Source organism: Phascolarctos cinereus, unplaced genomic scaffold (genome assembly GCF_003287225.1).
Source record: "Phascolarctos cinereus isolate Bilbo 61053 unplaced genomic scaffold, phaCin_HiC Scaffold_5;HRSCAF=322, whole genome shotgun sequence".
Taxonomy (NCBI): Eukaryota; Metazoa; Chordata; class Mammalia; order Diprotodontia; family Phascolarctidae; genus Phascolarctos; species Phascolarctos cinereus.
In genome coordinates, this window is record NW_027555958.1 from 323,351,838 (window position 1) to 323,374,651 (window position 22,814).

General features: G+C 51.0%; 1 protein-coding gene across 3 annotated transcripts; it reads left to right on the plus strand.

Annotated features, from left to right (window-relative positions):
* Window positions 1-5,308: 5,308 nt before the first annotated feature.
* Window positions 5,309-15,884, plus strand: EFNA3 (ephrin A3). 3 transcript variants are annotated; one of them, XM_020992036.2, is made up of 5 exons: window positions 5,309-5,529; window positions 13,295-13,608; window positions 14,139-14,204; window positions 14,402-14,479; window positions 14,718-15,884. In XM_020992036.2, exons 1-5 carry the CDS (start codon window positions 5,402-5,404, stop codon window positions 14,846-14,848), a joined length of 717 nt encoding a protein of 238 aa, XP_020847695.1. In that variant the 5' UTR covers window positions 5,309-5,401; the 3' UTR covers window positions 14,849-15,884. The 3 variants fall into 3 exon arrangements, with proteins under 3 accessions (XP_020847695.1, XP_078012280.1, XP_020847698.1); XM_020992039.2 differs by lacking the exon at window positions 5,309-5,529 and adding an exon at window positions 8,999-9,200; XM_078156154.1 differs by lacking the exon at window positions 14,402-14,479.
* The last annotated feature ends 6,930 nt before the right edge of the window (window positions 15,885-22,814 follow it).

Below are 22,814 nucleotides of genomic sequence, written 5' to 3' on the forward strand. Positions count from 1 at the left end.
ACTCAACTTAGATTGGAGAAGGCAGGGCCAGAGAATATTCCCCAGAGTCAACTCCCAGGGCCATACACATCATTACCCTAGATGCCCCACTCTGGTAGGGGTCAGTCCCCACCCTTCTATATTGTGCCAAGGCTGTTTCCTTTCCCCCTCCTCCTCAATTAAGCACCAATGAGCTGTCATTAACTCTCAAAGCATCAGCCCTCAGGTGGAACTGGAATCTGTGGTCCAGACTAGGGTGGGAGGAGGGGGGTGGGGTGAGCCTAAGGGTGTCTAGAGGCAGACTAGGCACCTAAAGGATCATGACAGGGAGCCAGAGAGGGGCCTGGGGGGGGGGGTGTAGGGAATGTGTGGTTGAGGCCAAGATAGTGTGAATCCTCATGCTGTGTGTTTATCACTGTGTATCTCTCAGTGTGACTGTGAATGTGTGATTGTGTGTCTCAGCTTAATTGTGCATCTGGGGCTGTTCTGTCTGTCCTTGTGCAACTTTGTCTCTGTCAGTGTCTGAATCTATACATTTATGTCTGTGTCCATGTCAAGACTGCCTGGCCTCTCTGTCTCTGGAATATCTTTTGCTGACTCCAATACATGACGTCGGTTTTATTACAAATCGATTCTTTACTGTGAAGATCTTGCATGAGTTGGTCTGAATCTGCCTAATATGAGGGAGGAGAAGTCAGGAGAAGTCAGGGAAGACCCAGGGGATGGGAGGTGAGAGGAGCCCTGCTGTCAGACCTTAGGCTGGGATGTGAAGAAGAGAGGATGGTAGTCCTCATATGTGACCTTGTTTTCCAAAACATTCCAAGGTCTCTGTGTGGGTAGAAAAGAATGGGGATATGACCTGATGTTTCTAATGAGGTTTCCTTGGCTCTGTAATCATGTCACATCTTCTTATACCTTCCCTCAAAAATAGAGTTGGAGGAGAAGAAGGCATGGAGGATCCTATTTCCCCAGGAAAAAATTGGGGGGCCCTTCCCCCTACTCTGCTACTTGTCTGTCTGCTGAGGAACTGGGACCTGTACAAACTAGTCCTCTTTTGGCTCTCTCCCCAGGGGAACAGATCCTTTCCAAGTGAGACAAGAGACTGGGGAATGCTGGGGCAGTCTGGGAAGGAGCCTGAGGAGCAATCCAATGTCCCAATCCGCTCCCCCTCCCCTTTCTCTCTACCTGCCTCACAGACCTAAATTCTCCCCACCCATCCCTAGCTGTCACTCCCAGGCTTCACACGACAAGCTCTACTTGGAGACCCTTAGCCAGGGCACACTCAGGGAACTGGGTGGGATGGAGTGGAGTTTGTGCTACTACAGAGATCCCTCTTCTTTTTCTTTGATTCCCCCATCTTCATTTGCCCTCTAACCATTTGCTGTGATGATTTTGGGCAGGGAGAGGAGGTGTCAAGGGAGATGCGAAAAGCCTTACTAGGGGTAGAAGTATCCTGAGAAGAGAGTTAGGAGGAGTAATTTTTGTAGGGGATAGAATGGGATTTGATGAAGTAGAATGAATCAGGGAATAGGGAACCCAAACAGCTAGGGCTTTCTCCAGTGTCTCTCTGGGACCTAGTCCATCTACTATGTATCACCTTATCATATCCATTAGGAAAATTCAGAAAGAGCAAAGGAGAAATGCAGTTGAAGTAATATTGAGATCCAAAAAGAAAGGATCTTAGAAGAATTAGTTAGGTCCTCAGAATAATTTTAAGGAATGTTAGTAGTCCCTTAACCATAATAGCAGTGGTTAATTCCCCACTCCCAAATCCTATCCTTCCTTTCTATCTCCTTACTCTCCAACTTCCTGAAGCTAGAAGAGATATGAGTTAAAATCCTAGCAATAGCAGAAACTAGTTGTGTCCCCGCATGAGTAACTTACCATTTCTGAGTCTTGGTTTTCTCATCTGCAAAATGGGGACAATAAAACCTTTACCGGTTCCTCATGAGGCTATTATGAGAAAAGTGCTTTATTAACCTTAAATTTCTGTTACTGTGAGCTATCATTGCTCCAAACTCAACTCTACCACCTTGTAAATGCCATCTTCCACTTTCCAGATATGCCATCCTTTTTCTTCATTCTCTAGGTTTCTAGGTGCCTGTTCTCTAGGAATCTTAATTTTTTTAAAGTCCTTTGTGGGAGGGTTGATAATGACTAGAAGCAAAAGATCCCAATCTGTCTCTCAGTCTCTGTGTTATTGTCTCTTTCACACACATTCACACACTTGGCAGCCACCCATTTCTGTATGAAAATTCTCTGCTTCCTAAATCTGGAGACATACATATTATACACACATGTTCTTCATGCTAATGTTTGTATGTGTATAGATCCAAGTCAAGATACACTTATGTTTATTAGAACCCACATGGCTTTCTGAATATACGTCTTAGTGTCAGGGGATACATGTGCTTCTCTTGTTGGAACACATCTCCATATTATGACACACACATGTGGTTGTGTGTTGGTAAGCATGTGTGGGTCCTGTGTTGGAGGTGCAGAACCTTTGAATATTTCATGCCTAGAGCTGGCGGCTGCCTCTCCTGCTTACACTCTTGCCTGCTCTTCTCTCTCTCCAGCGCCTGTGTTTATTTGTTTAATGAATTATTTATCTATAGCCCCCCCCCTTCCCCCTAGCCTCCCCCCTCCCCCAGGCCCCAGCCTCTATGATTTATTGAACATGGCTCAGCTCTGCGGTTGCCACCCGCTGTCCCAGGAGCTGTGTCTGGCCATGCCAGCCAGCCAGAGAGCTTCCCTCTTCCATAGACCTGCTCACCTCGTTGTGACTCTAGGCACTAAGCTAGGGAGACCACCAGAAAGCAGAATCTCACCTTTTTAGCTGGGAGGCTAGGGAAATGGGAGAATGCCTTAAAGGTTTTGGAGTCTGAAAGGTCAGAGGTAAAGAAGGCCTGAGGATGGTTAAGGCAGATATTCTCATAGTTAGATGCCCAGACCTTATAGGGAAAGTCTTAGACTTTGGAGAAAAAGGCCAAAACTCTACAAGGGAAGAGCTCAGGTCCTAGAAAGAAGGACCTAAATTAGTTAATTATGAGACCAAGCCCAAGGAAATCTCCACCCTCATAGAGAGATATTAAACCTTATGGCAATGAGCCCAAACCCCTAGAGGTTATAGAAAAGGGCCTCCTTCTCTCCTTAGCACAGATATCTTTATCATCTAGAAGAGATGAAAGTGGGAATAAGGAAAGAAGTGAGGCTCCATAGCTGAAGGTCTTGGACCCCTGAGAGGTAAGCTATATGATGGTTGGCACCAGTTAAAAAACAAAATGACAACATCTTATTGCCACAATATTTTAATCTTTACAAAAATGGTCTTCTCCCAACAATCCTTCAAGGGAGGTCATGTAAGTGTTATTATCATTTTATGCATGAAGAAACTGAGACCCAGAGAAATAACTAGCACATAGATAGTGCTAAGTGTCACTAGCATAACTTGAATTCAGATCTATTGCCTGGTCCGGTTCTCCTTCCACTACAGCCATCTGTCTTGGGAAAAACCATAAGAAGCTCTCAGGAGAGGGAAGGGGAGAGTGTTTGTGAAGTTCCATCCAAACTACCCCAAGGGGCCTAATTTATCTTCTGATTGCTTAGGAGGGAGAGGAGGTCCCCTAGGGGAATAGGGGAGCCCAGGGACAACACTGTCAGCTCTTGCCTGTTTGCTGGGCAGCTATTGGGCACAGTGCCAATTCTGGTTGGTACTGCCTACCAGGCACTTATGGAAAGCACATGACACACACGCCTTGATTCTGACGGTTTTTAATTGTGGGCATCAGGGTCAGGGGTATTCATGTGTGCTTCTCTCTAGGGGTAGCTGGGAGTAGTGCCAATCCCTGTGGGTACAGGGGCTTGCCTAGGTTTCTGAAAACCATGTCATCCCACCCATTAGCCTGATTCTTCCCACAAGAGGAGTTTGGCATGTCCCTATTCCATATTCTTCATTCTTCCTCCTAACTTTAATCTGTTGGGATAAAGAAAGGGAAAGAGAGAAGAGGAAAAGGAAGAAGAGAGACAAGAAAGTGGAACAGGGGAGGAAACAGAAATGTGTGCCAGATATGGGCATGTGTTTTTGCTTTTTTTGTGAGAGGAACTGTGTGCCTCAGCATAACTGTGTATACAGGGATTGTGTTGAAAGACTTGGTTTGTGGCCTGTGCTCTGCCCTCTATGCTTCTGTATTCAGGTGTCTGAGAATGGGTGTGGAAAGGCTAGGTACCATTGGCTGTACTGAGAGAAGGGGGTGGAGAGGAAGAGTGTGTCCCTACCTCTAGCAGCTGGGGAAGCCCAAGTGTGTGAATGTAAGAGGCATGTGTCAGTGTGAGACTAGCTCCTTTTGTGTCTGTTCTTAATGACACCTTTTGCGTGTTTTAGGAGACACCCCCCAGTTCTCTAACCCAGAATGGGTTTTGTTGAGCTTAGAGCACCCTCCTCTTTTCCCCTCACTACTGATCTTCTTTGCCCATTAAGGAGTAAGGACTCTGATCATGGTCCTTTCCTAATCCTAACATTTTTAGGGCCTGAGTTTCCCCTTAACTTAATGACATCTCCTATCCCACCCCTGCACTCCCTGCCCATCTGTCTAGGAAAGGCTACCAGGTCACAATAACAACCTCTCCTGTGCCAGGGTATCTGTCCACCTGCGTCCCTATATTTTGCCTTCTGCCCTCTGGGAACTGGCAAAGGGAGAAAGCTTAAAGGGGAGGATTGTTCTGTTGACAGATGTAAATATGTAAAGCACTTTACAAAGCTTAAAACACTATATAAGTGTTAAGCTATTATTGTCATAGCTGTTGTTATTCTGCTTCTCTCTGTCCTCAAAAAAACACCCTCTCCCATTCCCAGTCATTTCCTAGATTAGAGACCCTTGAGATCTTTCATGCCCAGCCCTCACTCAGATCTTCCAGTTAGCAGAGGAACAGACTTCTCAGATTTTATGGTTTGAGTCTTTGGATTAGTTTAGACCCACCCTGTCCCGGAGGAGATGAGAGGTAGTAGCCCAGGCTTCTAGCCTCCCCAATCTCTTCCCTTGGGGAATTCCTTTTTGGAAGCGGCGGACTACAAGTCCTTTTGATAGCTTCTCAAGCCGAGCCAGGGCAAGAGGAGGAGGATCAGAAAGCGCAAGCACGTTCCCGAGAGGGGAGGGAAGCCCGAGTTCCCATCTCCCACGCGCCGCGCGAGCCCGGGCAGGGAAGGGAGAGGGGCGGAGCCTTTGGGTGGGTGGGCGCGCGCCGGGGGCGGGGCGTCGGGGGCGCGCTGGGCAAGCGGAGGGGGAAGGGTGGGGGCGTGGCCTAGGGCTCGGGGGCCGGCGGCGGCGGCGGCGGCGGCGGCGGCGGCGGCAGCAGGGAGCTGGGAGCGGAGAAGCGGGGAGCGGAGCTCAGTCGGGGGGCGGCGGCGGCGGCGGCTCCGGGGATGGCGGCGGCTCCGCTGCTGCTGCTGCTGCTGCTGGTGCCCGTGCCGCTGCTGCCGCTGCTGGCCCAGGGGCCCGGGGGGGCGCTGGGGAACCGGCATGCGGTGTACTGGAACAGCTCCAACCAGCAGTGAGTCCGAGGGAACCCGGAGACCCCAGGGAGGGCGGGGGTTCGGGAGAGGTTGGGGCCCGGAGAGGAAAGGCAGATCGGGAGGCGCCGGGGGGAATCTGGGGAGATGGGGGTGGGGGGCATCAGGAGTCTAACAGGGATGCAAGGAGAGGCCTGGGAAGGGGGGTCGGAGTAGGTCGGAAGGAAGGGGGCGCTGGAGGCATTGGGGGGCGCTGGGTGGGGAAGCCTGGAGATCAGGGCATCGGGGTCTTGGGATGGGCGCGCTGGAGAGATTGGGGCCGGCTCAGGAGGGAGGGAGAGGGCGCTGGGGGCGTCTGGGAAGATTCAAGGGGAGTATCTGAGGGTTCTGATTTAGTAGGTTGGGGAGCAGTAGCGTAGGGGGATGTGCTAAGGAAGCTGTCCAGATCCCCGGAACCCCTTTCCCTCCCTATTTCTCGCGGCACCACACAGCGGGAGTCGCACGCCCCCGTCCTACATCCCCACCCTCCTTCCCCGCCCCCGCGTTTAGTCAGGGGGCCCGGATTTGGGGGTGTCTTTCTGGGAAGCCCTGGAAGAAGAGACCAACTTAGGGAAGGCAGGTTTCAGAAGGCCATTGACCTGCTTTCATTTGGGAGGGTGTTTAAGAGCGGTGTTTGGGGTTCTCTCAGTCTCATCTTTTCAAAGTGGGAGGCGAGGGACTTACGGGGGGGAGTTGTCTCTATCTTTGAATCTCTCCGAGAGGACAGGAAAAATGTGTGTTATGTCTATGTGAATGTCAGCTTCTGAGTGTGTGGGTTGTGTCGCTAACTTGGGGTACCCTGCCTGGACTCGCTGTTCGCTCTAGAATGAGAGCTATGGGGCAACAGAGAGATAGAGAGATATGGAGGATGAAGCGTTGGGGAGGGGGGGGCTGTCATGTCACAAACACACACTCAGCTTGGAGATGGTGTGTGTGTGCCTCTAAGTGTGAGCGGTCGTGCGCCGCTGTCAATGTGCATGTGTCTGAGTGTGTGATTTGTGTGTCTGCGTCGACGATGGTGTCTGGGGGTGGGGTGGGGGTGATGGTAGGAGAGGGCTGTCAGCCCGTTGGGGAAGGGGCGGTCAGGGTCCATTTAGGGTTGTATGTGGAGAATGGAAGTGTGTGGTTATGCCTGAGTTCGTGTGGTTGTCAGTGTCTCGGTCTCCGGGATACGTGTGTGGTACGTCTGGGTCAGGTTGTGTATGTTTTCCTCGGATGTGTATGCTGGGCGTTTGTGGTTGTGTGTTTCGGCTGGGCTTGTCACTGTGTGTCTGCTGTGCCCTGGCTATTCATCTTCATGTGGTTGTGTGGCCCGGTTCTGTATGTCAGTCCTTGCTTCTCTCTCACTCTTAGCTGCCCTTGTTTCCTCCTCCCCACGGAGCTGCTGTGTGTATCGCCCTCGCTTTTTTCGAGTGTTGAGTGTGTATGGGGGGGGGTCTGTCCCTAGGGGTGCGGGGGGTATAGGGGGAGCTCACTGTCACACCTGCCTGGGCGGCGACGGGAGAAGCTTTAGATATTACCCCCTCCCCAAGGGAAGAGGATGGCTTAGGGAGCAAACCGTAATGCCCTAGAGGGAGGGGACCCTGGAGAACAGAGCAGCCCCGACCCCCAACCTCCCAGGGGAGGGGCTGCCTCGCGCGGCTTCGTTCTTTGTTGTTTTGGGCTCAGCGGCTCCCCCTCCTTCTAGCGCCCGGAGTGTCAGACTGGGGGGTGGGGTGGGGATGAGCCAACATCCCCCCTCCAATCTTGGAAATCTTAAGAGGTAGAGGATTTGTCTCTCGGCCTGCCCCCTCCCCCAGCGGGAAGGGGAGAGTTTCGAAGGGCTAGAGGAAATGATTGGGGGGGTAAGATGGCACCCCCTCCCCACTTTTCTCTTCTCTCCCCCACCCCTGGGCACGCACGCCTCTCCGCCCCTCTAGAGTCTGGTGGAGAGTCGGGAGCGCGTAGGTAAGGGGGCTCTCGGGTCTCCCCGCTGCCCTTAAGGGCCCGCCCGCTTTGAAAGGCGATGGTGATGGTGGAGGGATGCAAGACTTGATCCTGAGGGGTTGGTGGTAGGAAGGTCAGGGCCTCCCCTACCTGAGCACAGGTGATAATTCCAGTGTAGGAGTGGGGGCGGTTCAGGCTGGGGGGTGGGGGTAACTCTCCCCTCGGCTGCCTTGCATTGAGGAGTGTCGGGCGAGGAGGGGATCGTGTCCTAGGGGCGAGCAGGGCACCGCCCCCCCCTTGCTTCCCTCGGCCTTTGTTGCCGCTGCGCCCGGGCTCCCCGGCTCCCTCACTGCGGCAGCCGCGGCCCCATAAATCGTGAGAGCGACGTGCTCCGGAGCCGGGAGAAGAGAGGGCCGGGGAGCTGGGGGCGGGGAGCGGGAGAGCTTGGGGGCGGGGCCCTACGGAGCCACAGGCTTCCACCGCCCCTCACTCCCCACCCGGGGTCACGTGGGGATGGGCTCTACTTGCCACCCCCGGATCACGTGGGAAGGGTCTCTGGCCCCCTTGGGGGTCACGTGGGGAGGGCCCTTGCTATCCCGCCCCTTAGAGGTCACGTGGGAAGGGTCTTTATATCCACCCCCCCAACACCTCCCCACTCCCCATTAAGTGAGGAGGGTCTGTCACCTAATGAGGTCACATTGGGGGTGAGCAGCCAGGGGCCAAAGAGGCATAGGTTTCCAGATCCAAAACCTACAGAGGGGCCCCTTTGTGGGGGCATAGTCTGGACAGAGCCTGCACCTGCTGGGCAGACTGTGGCCAAAGTGGGAGGGCTATGTGTAAAGCTAAGAAGGGTATGGGGGTGGGGGGTAGAGAAGGAGGTAGAAAGGACCTGGATTGTAGGCTACAATCAGCCCAGGAATTGAGGAGCTTAGCAGAAGACATGTCTGGGATTCTCTGGGTCTGTTTCTGTCTCTCATATCCTTGTGTATGTGGAGGTCTGGTCTCTTGGCGGCCGCCTTCCCCCCCCCCCCCGCCAATTTCTTGGTCTGTGTTTATTAGTATCTCACACCGTACTTGTCTCTTTATCACTGCCTTGTTTTCAGTCTCTCTCTACCTTTGCCTATGTCTCTGTTCCGATTTCTGCCTCTATTCTCTGTCTTTGCGAGACTACCTCGCTCGGTCTTCATTTCTTATGTTCCTAGCAGCTTCTATCTCTGTGTGCCACCGTCTTTGCTTCTGTTCCTGTCTCTCCTCTGTCTCTAACTCTCTGCTTCAGTCTCTGTGTGTCTCTCGCTCCTCTCCGCCGTGCAGATCAATAAACCTTCGCCGCCGCCGCTGCTGTCGCAGGGAGGAGGGGCGGTGGGGGCGGGCGGTGTTCATTCTCCTCCCCCAGTTGGGGTAGGGGGAAGTCCGGGGCATAGACCCGGCGCTATGGGAGTGGGAGGGGGCGAGCCTTTGCAGGGAAAGGTTCTTCACGGTCCCCCGGGGCCCTGGGGCCTTGCTGTTGGGATGCTCCCGCAGGGATGTTGGGACGACCCAGGGTGGGGTGGGTTCGATAGGAGGGCGCCTAAACGTGCACGCGCGCTCGAGAGAGCGCTCTCGCCCCCTCTCTTCTCCCACCCGGGAGGACGCGCAGACCCCCACGTCGCGCGCACGTGGCCCAAGCCTCTACCTGCTGTATGGAAAAACTGAAAGCGCTGTTGCGGGAGCGCGCAACGGAGCCGGCGCTTCAGTGCCTAACGCCGGGGTAGGGAGGCAAGAGGACAGCGAGTTTTTGGTCTTCCTTCTCTCTCTTCTCAGTCTCCCTATTTCTCAGCTCCTCCCCTCAGCACTCTAGAGTTGCTCTTTGCTGTTATGGTGGGGGCATGTAGGGAATTTAACAAGTTCCCAGGGATCCCCTTGGTCCCCTCTCCCCACTCGAAGCCCAGCCTTGCCTCGTTAGATGCCCCGTTTGTGCAGCCCTAATTGCCCCGGGGGGAGAGACCCAAGCCACCCCGCCACTTCCCTCTTGTGGCGCCTTAGCGTGAGGGCGGGGCCACAGCTTGAAAGCCAGAACGCCTGAGTCCCTCTCCCCGGTCTGCTAAGGGGACAGTACTCTGGAGATGGTGGGGGCGATAGAGTTGGGCAGGAGATAGAGGGAGTGGTCGACAGGCTAGTTATAGCCCTAACTAATGGGATAGAAAAGGTGATGGAGTATTGATAGAGAGGAGGAAAGTAGAAGGAAAAAAGCGGACGCCAGATATAGCCAGAGACCTGTGTTGCTGAAATAATGGGGTGAGGGGGCAATATAGCAAGGTGGGGGCGTGCCTAGGCTTGATTAGAGTGGGGGAGGTGAGAGGTACTGGGGTAGGGGAGCCCAAGGTTTCGGCTTTTGGTGTACGTGGAGGAAAGGGAAGGGTAAGAAGTAGAATGAAGACAATTGGTTCTAAGGAGCATGGGTCTGAGTACCCCTTCCCCGCCTACACACTACACTCCCTTGAGGGCTTAGTTTAGCTTCCTTGGGAACTGGGAGGGGGTAATCAAGGCAGTTCTCCTCCCCACAACCCTGGGGAAGAGAGTAGGACTGACAGTTTCAATTAAAGTGCTGAATTCAACCCCACGCCTCCCTGGAGTAGCGGTTGGGGAAGCCTGGCATCCAGCCCCTCCCCCACCAGATGCCAGTTGGGCACAAACCTTTGAGGGGGAGGCTGTGTTGGGGTAAGTGCCCATTGCCCACATGGTGGGGATGGAGGGGAGGGAATTTAGGGAATACTTTGAACAGAGATTTACATTCTGCCCCATTCTGTGTAAAGGGAGGTAACAGCTGCCCGCCTAGCTTCCCTTTTATAAGGCTCCCGTTGCCAGCTCTGCTAATTAAGCTGAGGCACCTGAGGAGTGATACTTGCTGGAATGAGGTGGGGGTGGGGGAGTGGAGTACAGGGGTGGTGTAACTGGGTGGAGCCGATTTGGGGTGGGCATGTAGGTATTGGGCGGGGCCAAAAGACAGAGGCCCCAGTGTAGTGAGGATGAAATTGGCACGAGGCATGGTGAGGGGGCAGTGCTGGCACAACACCCCCCAAATTTTCAATGTCTCTTCAACCCTGAGAGAGAAGAGGGAATCTTTGGGGTTGGGGGTGGAGAGGGCCCTTGGGCGGAGTCTGAAAGCCCGGCCCAGTCAAACCCGTTTGCCTGCTCCCAGTGCCCCAGGCCAGAGCTCCTGCCCACCCAGGTACCTGGGCCAGGGAGGGGCCTGAGTGACCCATCACCCCCCGTGGGAACCAAGTGGAGAGGGTGGCATACTTGATGACTCAATGGGGGTAGTGCCTTTTTCTCACAAGGGGTGCCCCTAACGTTGTATACATTCCAACTGGCAGGACACCTCAGCCCTGGAAAAAGGGTGCTCGAGACAGGGTGGGAAAGGGGAGAAAAGGCTAGAGAAGTAGGGCAAGGGAGAATGGGACCCTCTGTGACACCCTATTTTGAGGCTTCCAAGCTTGTTATCCTAATGGCTGCTAATTAATATTTGTGGAAGTAGGAATTGCTTAGTGATGTTTGAGGGATCCAGTCCCTGTCCTCAGGGTGTTCCCAGAGACTGGGATCCCCAGATGAGTTGGTACTTTCCTTAACCTCCTTGTCAACCCTCACCCCAGGAAAGAGAAGATTCCTTGTCCCCAAGGGGTAAAGTGAAATATGGCCCCTGTTACTTTCTCCATCTAGTTACCCCAGCCCATCAGTAACCCCATTCACTGCAGAAGAGGAGATAGAACCCAGACTTTGATGGCACCAATGAGGTGGGCAGGCAGCATCTCCAACAGTAAAGGATGAAGGGACCAGGATCCCCAGTATTCAGCATGGTACAGTGGATTAGGGCTGTGCTCCTTACTTTCTGTGTGACCTTGGGCAAGTCATTTCATTTACATAGGTCTTAGTTTCCTTATCTGTAAAATAGGAGGTTTGGACCAGGTGACTTTAGAGATCCCCTAGAGTTCCAAATCTGTCATCCTATGATTCTTTGACCTTTTAAAGAGGAGGCCAAGCCTCTTCATATGAATGTTGAGCCCCTTACATATTTTTCTGCTTGGAACTATTGGTGGATGAGCAGCTATGCCCAAGTTGGGAGGGGAAGTAGGCTGTGAAATAAGAGCTTTGGTAGTTTGGTATGATGCTAAGTAAGGTCCATCCCTTCAAAGTCAGGGTAATAAATCCCTTTGTGGGACAAAGGGGCGTGAGAGGAGACACTGGGAGAAAGAGCTGAGGGAAAATGGGGCAGGATCTAAGTGTGTTTTTGTGAACTAGCAAGAGGATAGGGGTAGAGGGAGGGCCAGTGGATGGGAGTTGGGCTGTTAGCATATCAGGTACATCTACATAGCACACGTAAGACTTAACTTACATACAGATGTATGGTGGGGCAAACACTGGATGCTGAACATATTTGTGTATCTGCCCTAGGACTAATACATGTGCATGCATGAGGCTTGTACAATGTTTGAGGATGGGCTCAATCTGATACACCAAGAGGTGGCAAGTGTGAAAGGTGTGCTGGGTGGGAAGGTGTCCTTCAGAGTGACATGGTGGGGAACCTCACCCTCTCTCTCAACTCTTCCCGGGTCCCCCAGGTGTACTGTGGGGGATGGGGACTCCTGTCCGGCCTGGGAGTCGCCTGGGCCTGCTTCGTTGCCATGGTAACCAACGCACATGTTTTCCCCCTTGCACATACTCCCTTTAGTGGGCAGGGCTTAGATTGCCTGAGCCTCTGCTGCCCCCAGGTGGTGTCTGTAGGCTGAAAGTGAATGAATGAACGAACAGAGAGAACAGAGAAAAGAGGGTCAGGGATGTGGTCCTAATTACTGGGGAAAGTGGCTTGGGTCCCACTGCAGGGAGGTAAGAAGGGAACTTGAAGCTGAAGAAAGGCTGAGGCTGGGAGGAGAGGGTGAGAAGTTGCCAAGATCCTGGAGAAAGAAAGCTAGAAAGACATTGGGGAAGGATAGAGAGTGGGGGGTAGGTATGGAGGGGAGACACCAGGGAAGATATGGTGGAAAGACACTGGCGAGAGGGGACTGGGGAGGAAACTAGGGGAGAGAAGTTGGATGAGGAAGAAAGAGGGGGAGGATATTTTGGGGGAGGGGGCAGAGAAGGGACACAGGAAAGAAGGAAACTAAGGAAGAAGGGTGGGGCTGGGGATATTAGGAATATGCACAGGGGCTGGGGAGCACTAGAGAAAGAGGGAGATACTAAGGGAAGAGGGGCAGAGAGAGAAGGACTGAGATGGAGAAGGTACTAGGACAATACTGGGGAGATGGGCAAAGCTAGGGGTGCCCTGGGATAAAGGGGGGGCTGGGGGCACAAAAGAAATGGGAGAGACTGGGACAGCAGAGGAAAGGCAGGGTGGAAAAGATTCAAGGGGAGATGGACAGGTGCTGGGTTAACTTTAGGGGAGGAGGGAGAGTTTGGGGAACATTGAGGGAAAGGAAAGAAAGATTATGGGAAGGAGCAAGAGTTAAAGGCACTAGTGGAGAGGGGAGGGGGAAAGGGAGAGGATGAGAGAGGATACTGAAGGGATACCAAGGAAAAGTGGTTAGGCTGGGAGACCAGGAAAAGGGACAAGGGTAGAAAGGATACTGGGGAGATGGTTGGGACTGTGGGGACACTATAGGATTGCGAATGGGCTGAGGGCCGCTGGCAAAAAGGGAAGAGGAATGAGGAGAATATTGTAGGAGAAGGGTAATGGGGAGAAATAATGAGGGATTTGAGGAGAGGGTGGGTGGCCTAGAAAGACAACGGGGGCAGTAGTGTGACTTGGGGAGCAGTAAGAGGAGGAGGGATCCCGGTCTTGGGTTCTGATTACCTCCCTTTGCCCTGCAGCCTGCGGCGAGATGGTTACACAGTCCAGGTGAATGTGAACGATTACCTGGACATCTACTGCCCACACTACAACAGCTCAGGCTCAGGGCCCGGAGCAGGTCCGGGACCCGGAGGCGGGGCGGAACAGTATGTGCTGTACATGGTGAGCCGAAGTGGCTACCGAACCTGCAATGCCAGCCAGGGTTTTAAGCGCTGGGAATGCAACCGACCCCACGCTCCCCACAGCCCAATCAAGTTCTCAGAGAAGTTCCAGCGCTATAGCGCCTTCTCACTGGGCTATGAATTCCACGCAGGCCACGAGTACTACTACATCTGTGAGTGACAGGCCTAAGAGTGGATGGGGGAGGGGCATGGGAAGAGTGGGTAGGGGGCGGGGCTTCACAGTAGCAGTTTCCAGGAGATAGTTTGAGGGCGGGGCCTCGAGTCTACACTAACTTTGAATGACAACCCAAGGACCAAGTATAGGAAAGGATCCTTGGTCAGAGGCCACGTCCTGGGCAGCCTCGGGTGGGACGCAAGGAGAAATTGGAGCTTTGGGATGAGGTTGTCACTCTCAGTGATAATCTCTCTAGAATGGGATGTAGGGAAGGGGCAGTACAGTGCTGTGAATGATGTGCCAGGAGCTGGGGGTAGGGAGGGACGAAGGGTACAAATGTAAGTAGAGTGGGGTCTGACTAGGGAGTATCTCCAGGAGGTCTTCCTGGTGTGGGTATTGTGTCCAATACCATCTAAGAGACTAGGGGACCGATAGGAAAGGTTTCTGTTTTAAAAGAAGGGCTGGGAGGAGGGTAGATTTTCTAGCCTGGAAGTCCTGGAGTCCAGTTCAGTCTGTCTCCTCCCTCAGCGACGCCCACTCACAACCTGCACTGGAAGTGTCTGAAGATGAAGGTGTTCGTCTGCTGTGCCTCCAGTGAGTATCCCTTCTCCAATATCAGCCATCTCCCAATCCCCAGCTCCCCCGCTTTGGGGCACCCCCCAGCTTCCTGGGGGTGGGGGCAGAGGCAGCACTGGGGAGGAGTTTTTCCCCCAGCTGTAGTGGAGGGGAAGGGGGTCCTGGCCCTGACGAGCTCCCCTCCTCTCTTCCCCATCCCCCACCCCGCCCCGCAGCATCGCACTCCGGGGAGAAGCCGATCCCCACCCTCCCCCAGTTCACCATGGGCCCCAATGTGAAGATCAACGTGCTGGGTGAGTCTGCGCAGCGCCCTCTGGTGGCCACTGCTGGAACTGCAGCCCCACCCTCACTGGTGCCTTCCCTTCTGGCTCACCTTTGCATGTGCCCATCTCTCCCTGCCCCGCAAAGGGTATAGACCCCCTTCCTTCCCATTACCTGTGGGTGGGCATATCCCTTGCTCTGCTGCTACCCCGCTGCCGCGTCCCCATGCTCTCCCCCAAGCCCAGTCCTCATCTGTACGTTTATCCACAGAGGACTTTGAGGGAGAGAATCCCCAGGTGCCCAAGCTGGAGAAGAGCATCAGTGGGACGAGCCCAAAGCGGGAACACCTGCCCCTTGCTGTGGCCATCGCCTTTTTCCTCATGACGCTCTTGGCCTCCTAGCTCTGCTCCCAGAGCAGGGAGAGGTGGAGGGCAGGGCTGGTGGGAAGAGCAGCCAAACCACCATCACCTTTCTGGAGGGAACTTTCTTCCCTGAATGGATGCAGGGTAGACCCTATGACGGCTGTGCCCACCCCTGCCCTGTGCCATGCTAAGGGCTGGGCACTCTAACTCTACCAGGCATCCTGTTAGCAGGAACCCCAGGTTGGCCTGGGTCCTGCCTTGTGGCTCTGGAGATTTTTGGTACCAAATTGGGGGAGGGGGAGAGGGGGGTTTTGGGCAGTGCCCAACTTCCTGCCTCCTCCTGGTGCCCTCCACCCTGCCCCTTGGTGCCCTTTCCTTCTTTCCTCCAAGAGAGACCCCAGCTAAGTTCCAGAAAGAGCAATTTGGAGTCTGGGAGACAAATCTGTCCCTCCTCTCCAGGGGCAGAGCCAGGCCCCCTATCAGGGGGAGGGGACTAGGTGGGTGAGGGGGTGGGTACTGCCTGCTGCCCCCTCCCCCTGTTTACAGCAATAAGCACGTTCCCCTCCCCTGCCCCCACCCTATCCCACCTCATCCCAGGATTGTGGTTTGGATGGAGACCAAGTTTACAAGTAGTCACCCTGGGGGGTGGGGGAGGGGTGGGGGCAAATGAACAAGGGTGGCTCGGGTGGCAGGTGGGCATGTACAGTCTCTATATCTCTATATATAATGTACAGACAGACAGAGTCCCTTTCCCTTCCTAATCCCCTGGTCCCTTCTTTAACCTTACCCTCCAGCTTTGGACCCCTTCCCTACCAGGCCCGGCCCCTACCCTGGGAGCCACCCCCTGGCCCCTCGTTTGTCTTCTGTGAAGACACGACCTATGCAACGCACAGACACTTTTGGAGACCGTGAGACAACAACAACCCCCCCCAGAGACCGGGACCCAACCCTTAAACCTCCCCACCCCACACCTGCCCTGCCCCCCTCCTCCGGGACCTTTTTCAAGTGCTTTGGCTGTGACTTTCATACTCTGCTCTTAGTCTAAAAAAATAAACTCCAGATAAAAACAACACAATTTCTGTGTGTGTGCCTGCATACACTTGCTTGAGTGTCACTGTATATGTTTTGTTTTTTCTTTGAGGCAATGGGGTGAAGTGACTTGCCCAGAGTCACACAGATAATGTCAAGTGTCTGAGGCCAGATTTGAACTCAGGTCTTCCTGAATCCAGAGCTGGTGCTCTATCCACTGTGCCATCTAGCTGCCCCTAATGTCAATGTGTATGTGAGGGGGGAAAGAAACTAAGGGGAAGGGTAAAGAGAGAATTGAGCAACTACCCAGTACTATTGATTAAGCATCTTTGAAGGAGGAGGAGATTGTAGGGTGCCGTATTGGGCTCTGGGAGGGAGACACAGATATGGGCCAATGACTTAACTCATTGCTGGAGACAAAGAGTATATAGAAAGCATGGGAATTGGGTGGGAGGTGTCATTCTGGAGGCAATTTGGTGGATCAAGGTATAGAGAAGGTAAGGGTCAACTTTGGCTTGTGTTCCTGGGGAGAAGATGAAGTGGGTGTTCTAGGTAAGAAGCAGTCGATGAAATAGTGAATATGATATACCAATTTAGAGAGCGAGAAGGAACCCAAGATCACCTACCCACTTATTTTCCAGAGCATCAGAGAGGGGAGGGAGCAGAAAAAGATGGGATTAGAATCCAGGTCCTCTGATTCCAAATTTGGTGATTTTAAATGTAAAAAAAAAAAGTTGCATCATGTACTAGGTTCGGGGACAGGACAAATAAGCCTGGTTGTGAGACTCCATGCCAGAGAAATGAAGGGAAGGAAAAGGAAATAAGCATCTGTATAGTGCCTACTACAGGTGGCTGAGCACTTTGCTAAGTGCTTTGCAAATATTATCTCATCTGATTTTTACAATAATCCAGAGAGGTTATTAGCCCCATTGAGGAAACTGAGGCAGACAGCGATTAAGTGACTTGTCCCGGTCACAAAGAAATGAACTCGCTTCTTCCGGACTTCAGGTCCAGCACTCTACGCACGCACTGTGCCATCTCAACGCCTGGAGCCGATTTGGTGAAGGAAGAGTCTCTATTGGATATGACAGCCAATGAGGGACTAGAGAATATTCTTGAGTAGGGGAAGTATCTACTACATGTCTAAGAGCCAGGCACTTGCTTGGTACAGTGTCGGATACTAAAAATTAGGAAAGGGTTCCTTCCTGCCTGTTTGGTCTAGTAGGTGAGACAGCATGTATAACCCATACAACAAACGACTACCATCTATATAAGGCAGAAAGTACTGGAGGGACAGTAGACTGCAGGCCTGGCCTCAGATACTTCCTGGGCAATTAATTTAATCTCTGCCTGCCTCAGTTTCCTCACCTGTAAAAATGGGAATAATAGCACCTACCTCCCAGGTTTGTTGTGAAGGTCAAATGAAGGGGCAGCTAGGTGGTGCAGTGGATAGAGCACCAGCCCTGGAGTCAGGAGGACCTGAGTTCAAATCCAGCCTCAGACACTAGCCATGTGACCCTGAGCAAGTCACTTAACCCCAACTGCCTCAAAAAAAAGTCAAATGAGGTAATATTTATAAAATGCCTTGTAAACCTTAAAGTGCTCTATAAATGCTAGTTACTATTAAGTCAAATGTTGTATCTAGAACTCATAGAACTTTAGAGATCATTTGATATCTAAGGGAAAAAAAACATGTATTTTCAGTTACCTCTACCTGAGCATCATCAGGCTTTCCTTCAATTATGACTTTTTAAAAACTCATTATTCTGAGAAGAGGTCTATAGGCTTCACTAGACTGCCAGTGGGGTCCATAACACAAAAAGGTTAAGTGCACCTTAGGCTGATCCCTTCATTAAACAGATGAGAAAAGTAAACCCCAGGGAGGTTAAATAATTGGTTGAAGATCTACAAGGCAAGTTAGTGCCCAAGCTGGGACATGAAGCCAAGTCTTCTAATTCCATGTTCCGTGTTTACATACTTTATACCACACTGTTAACTAAATGAGCAGCACAAGAGAGGTGATGCTAGAGGAGTTCCCAAGAAGGGACAATTACTCAGAGAAAAAGAGTAGTTCAATGGAAAGAGCACTGGCTCTGGAGTCTCAGGACCTGGGTTCAAATCCTGCCTCAGAGTATTACTCTCTGTGACCTTAGCTAAATCACACCTCTCTGAGCTTCAATTGCCTTATCTATGAAATAAGCCAATTCAATTAGATATAAATAGGGCAGCTGGGTGGATAGAGCTCTAGGCCTGGAGTTAGGAAGACCTGAATTCAAATCCAGCCTCAGACACTTATTGGCTCTGTGACCTTGGGCAAGTCACTTAACCCCAATTGCCATATATAATATAATTGTAATATGATATGATATAAATGTATATAGTCTCTGAGGTATCTTCCAGCTCTAGTGCTATGACTCTGTGATTTGGTTCCCTCTTCAAGGTGAGGTGACTAAGAATAGTCCACAAAGAAAGTGATATCTTGTGTTGGATTTTTAAGAATGTGTAGATTTTCAAGGTAGGAAAGAAACAAACATTTATTAAGCACCTACTATGTGCCAAATGTTTTATAATTGATTGATCCTCACAATAATCCTGTGCGTGGGTGCTATTATTGTCCCCATTTTACAGTTGAGAAAACTGAGGGAGACAAAGGTGAAGTGACTTGCCTTGAGTCACATAGCTAGTAAATGTCTGAGGCAAGATTCAAACTCAAGTCTTTCTAACTCCAGGTCTAGAGCTCTATTGAGCCACCTAGTTGCTTCAATAGGCAGAGATGGGAGGGGAGGGCAGTCAAAGTGGGGCAGTGGGTAGATAGCATTAGCTAAGGAGTGTAAGACACTGAGAATGTTCAAGATAGTAGGCTAATTTAACTGGACCTCTCTGGCTTCCTTTAAATTCCAAATAAAATCCCACCTTCTATAGGAAGCTTTTCCCAACTCTTCTTAATTCCAGTGCATTCCCTCTGGCTAGTCTGCTCAGGATCCCTGGTGGGGTGGGGGTAGAGGCACATAGAATCTTAAGTAGATAGCCAGTGGAGTGGGACTTGGAGAAGCTGGGGGCTGGCCCTGACCACCGATGAACCCAAAGCACACTTTAAGAAAGAGTCCTGGACCAGTGTCTCCCCTACATCTCCCTATCCCAGCCCTTGCGGAGTCCCCAGACCCCATCTCCTCCGTGCACTTTCTAATTGGGGGTATCTGCTCGGCCCAACCAAAGACCCTAGGGCCTTCCGTACACACACCCTTCGGCAGAGGCAAGGACCCCTCCAGCACTTTGTTCTCTAGGATGGTTGGGGGGTGGGGTTGTAGATGAGGTGCAGGAAGTAGGGCTGGTGGCTGAAAGCCTAGAAGTTTCTTTGGGGGTGGAGATGGGAGCTGAGTGTCTATCAGTTTGTCTGGGTCCTGCTATCTCAACACCTCTTCCACCTCCCTCCTCAATCTCAGTCACTCAGTCCCTGCCCCAGTATCTCTCCCTCCTCCCCTCCCAAACCACCAAGGCTGAACACTGCCCCCAGCCAACCACCTCCCCATCCCCACCCTTGGGGCAAGAAGCTTGATCTCTGAAGCATCTCTGAAGCATTTCTGACACATATACACCATGACAATGACACCAGGCTTTCCTGCGATGGGGCTAGAGGTGGGGGCCTTCTTGGGATTCACCAGCAATAACAGGGAGGTTCAGCATCGGCATCTCCCCCCATCCCAGAGCTGACCTGGGGGGACCTGGTAAATCTTGTGCCCTCCCAGCCCCACCCCTCCAAATCAATGGGCCCCCACAACTCCAAGCCCTGACTGCCCTAGCCCAACTAGGACTGTTCTTGAACAACCAAATTTAATTCTTTAGACCCTTGAGACACCCCAGGAGCATGCATGATGGTCAGACTGACCCTCAAGGGTACAGAAAGAGAGGCTAGCCCCCTGGGAAAAGAGCCAAGGAACAGATCAGGGGTGGGCTGGGGTGAGGGACAGAGGGAGGCTGCACAGCCTTCAAAGGTAGCAGCACCCTCAGCCTTTGAGAGGAAGCAGGTCTTAAAAAAATACAACCCTTGTCTATCTGTTTTTCCAACTGTGCAGGACTTTTGGGGTTTTCACAAAGAAATAAAAAAGAGAAAGGCCAACCCCTCTAAAAATAAATTTCAGTGCATTCCCTGTATTATTTCTTTTTTTTTTAAATCAGGTATATAGCTTACTCTATGTATGTGTGTGTGTGTGTGTGTATACATATATATATATATATGTTTGTGCGTTGTTTTCCCCATTAGACTATAAGCTCCTTGAGGGCAGGGACTGTCTTTTGCCTCTTCATATCTGTAGCACTTAGCACAGTGCCTGGCACCTAATAGGTGCTTAATAAATGTTGCTTGATTGTAGCGATCACAGAGTAAAAACAGTGGGAGATAAACCTAGAAAGATACGTTGGGGTTAGACCATCAATAGCCTTCAATACTAGGGTAAGAAGTTTGGACAGTATGATTGACTGTAAAGGAAAATGGGGAGAGATGGATAGAACGATAAGGACTCATGGGATCAAGTTAAAGTTGTTGTTAGGTCATTTTGCAATCCTGTCCAACTCTTAATCAGACCCCATTTGGGGTTTTCTTAACAGAGATACTGGAGTAGTTTGCCATTTCCTTCTCCAGCTCATTTTACAGATGAGGAAACTGAGGCAAATAGAGTTAAGTGACTTGCCCAGGGTCACACAGCCAAGAAGCGTCTGAGGCTGAATTTGAACTCATGAAGGTGATTCCAACCAAGCCCAGTGCTCTATCCACAGCACCACCTATCAAGTTAAGGTAGCAAGGAATCTGGATTCAAACTCAGGTCTTCTGACTCAAGTAGTCTTCTAGTCTATTCTATTATACTCAAATACTATACAGTTATTCCTTCCATATCCCAGGGTGTTAGGGGTACAGTGCCCCTTGAGCTGGAAAATCCATGTAAAATGTTTTGACCCTTCCTTGGTACCAGAGAAGAAGTCTGAATTATTATTTGTGGATTAAAAGAAAATATGTTGACATTATACAACACTTTTTATGCATTTCTGAGTTTCTAAACTTTTTCTGTGTTGTCTGCTGGCCTCCATGTATCATCTGAAGCTTCTGCAAAACTTCCAAACAATTCCCATTTAGTTTCTTATGCTGACCTGCAATATATGGAAACTTTGATGGGGAAAGTTGAGATGTGGAAAGGATAACTGTATTAGCAAATCCACTGTATTTGGAGTCAGAAGGTCTGCGTTTGAATCTGGACTCTTATTTTCTGTGTGACTTCAGGCAAATCACTTCATCTTTCAGGGTGCTCAGATTTTTCCATCTGTGAAAGGAGAAAGCTGGATGAGATGATTTCTAAAGTCCTGTCCAACGCTAAACCTATCAAAATTTTCTATGACAGAGAGTGGAGAGGGACAAAGAGAGGAGGGAAACAGCATTGGGAACACCCCGTAGAAAAACCTGAGGAAGATGTGAGAAACAGTAGTGGAATGCCCTACCACTGAAATCCTGACTACTTCTTCAGACACAGGCTCCCCTAATTCCATGTGCCCACTGCTCCTTTGAAATTGTGATCTGAGCAAAAGGAATTTGAGGGAAGCAAAGAGTGATGAAGAGACGTAACCCATCTTGATTTTATAGATGAGACAGGCCAGGAACGGGAAGTGACTTGCCTATGGTCATAAAGCTAATTAGTAGCAGACTTGGACCTAGAATCTGACTCTCTGTACACATTCCTCACTCAAGAAAAAAAGTTAGCACTCCCTCAATAGTGGAGGCTCATTCCCCTTAAATTACTTTTACCTTAAACATAGAACAAGAATGGAATCATTCTTGCCTCCACCTCTTCCCCCACTCTGGTTTTCTGTCAATTTATCTCCAGTTACTGAGATTTCTAGGAATTCCTGGGCCCTCCAGGGGTTCCCCACCCAACCAACTACCCAGGGTGTGGCCTGAGGGAGGAATGGGGGTTAAGGAGGTCCACTCCATCAGAGACAAAGGAGTTAACTGATTCTCGGTGCTGGCACCCAGGCCACTACCTGGCATTTTGCCCTTGGTCTTCTGGGGGTTTGATATGCCTAGTTCCAGGTGTGACCTGGGCAGGAAATTCAGTGAGCTAGTACCTGGGCTGGGGGAGTGGAGAGGAGGGGTGTTGGGGGGAGACACTGGAGAAAAGGAAAGGGGGGGAAATGGGTAACTGTGAGGCTTGGCAGGGAAAAGAGATGATTAGTCCAGGGTTAGGCATGTTAAGTAGGTAACAGATTTGCTAGACTGAAATGATCTTTAAGATTTCTTCCAACTGAGAGATTTTATGACTTAAGAGCAGAATAAGATCCTGGGAGAGAAGGTTAGCAGAAGTAAATGTTTACTAACTGGCTCTTCAAAGAAAAATGTAATCACTTTTATGTTTAATCTGCATTATTTGTTAATATTTCCCCATCACTTCCTTAAGTCTAGACAATCAACAAAATAATAAATCAAGCCCTGATTTGAAGCAAGTGCTGATTTCAGAGGTATCATGGTCACACCCAAAATTTAGCAATTTTGAGCCATTTTTAGCAGGAGTTGCTAGTTCAACCCTGGAAGAGAGGGGATCTTAGATACAGAATTGTAAGAGAATTTAGAGGTCATTTGGTCCAACCTTTTCATTTTGGGACGCTAGGTGGCGCCATAGTGCACAGAGCCCTGAGCCTAAAGTCAGGAAGATTCCTGACTTTTCCTGGAGTTCAAATCCAGACTCAGATACTTAGTAGCTGTATGACACTGGGCAAGTCACTTCATCCTGTTTGCCTCAGTTTCCTCACCTGTAAAAATGAGCTGAAGAAGGAAATGGTAAACCGCTCCAGTGGCCAAGAAAACCCTGAACAACTTTATTTTATGGATGAGGAAACTGAGGAACAGAGAATTTAAGTGACTTGCTCAAGGTCACATGGGTATTAAGTGGCAGAGCCAGGATTAGTTGGTATCAAGTCAACAAACATTTATTAA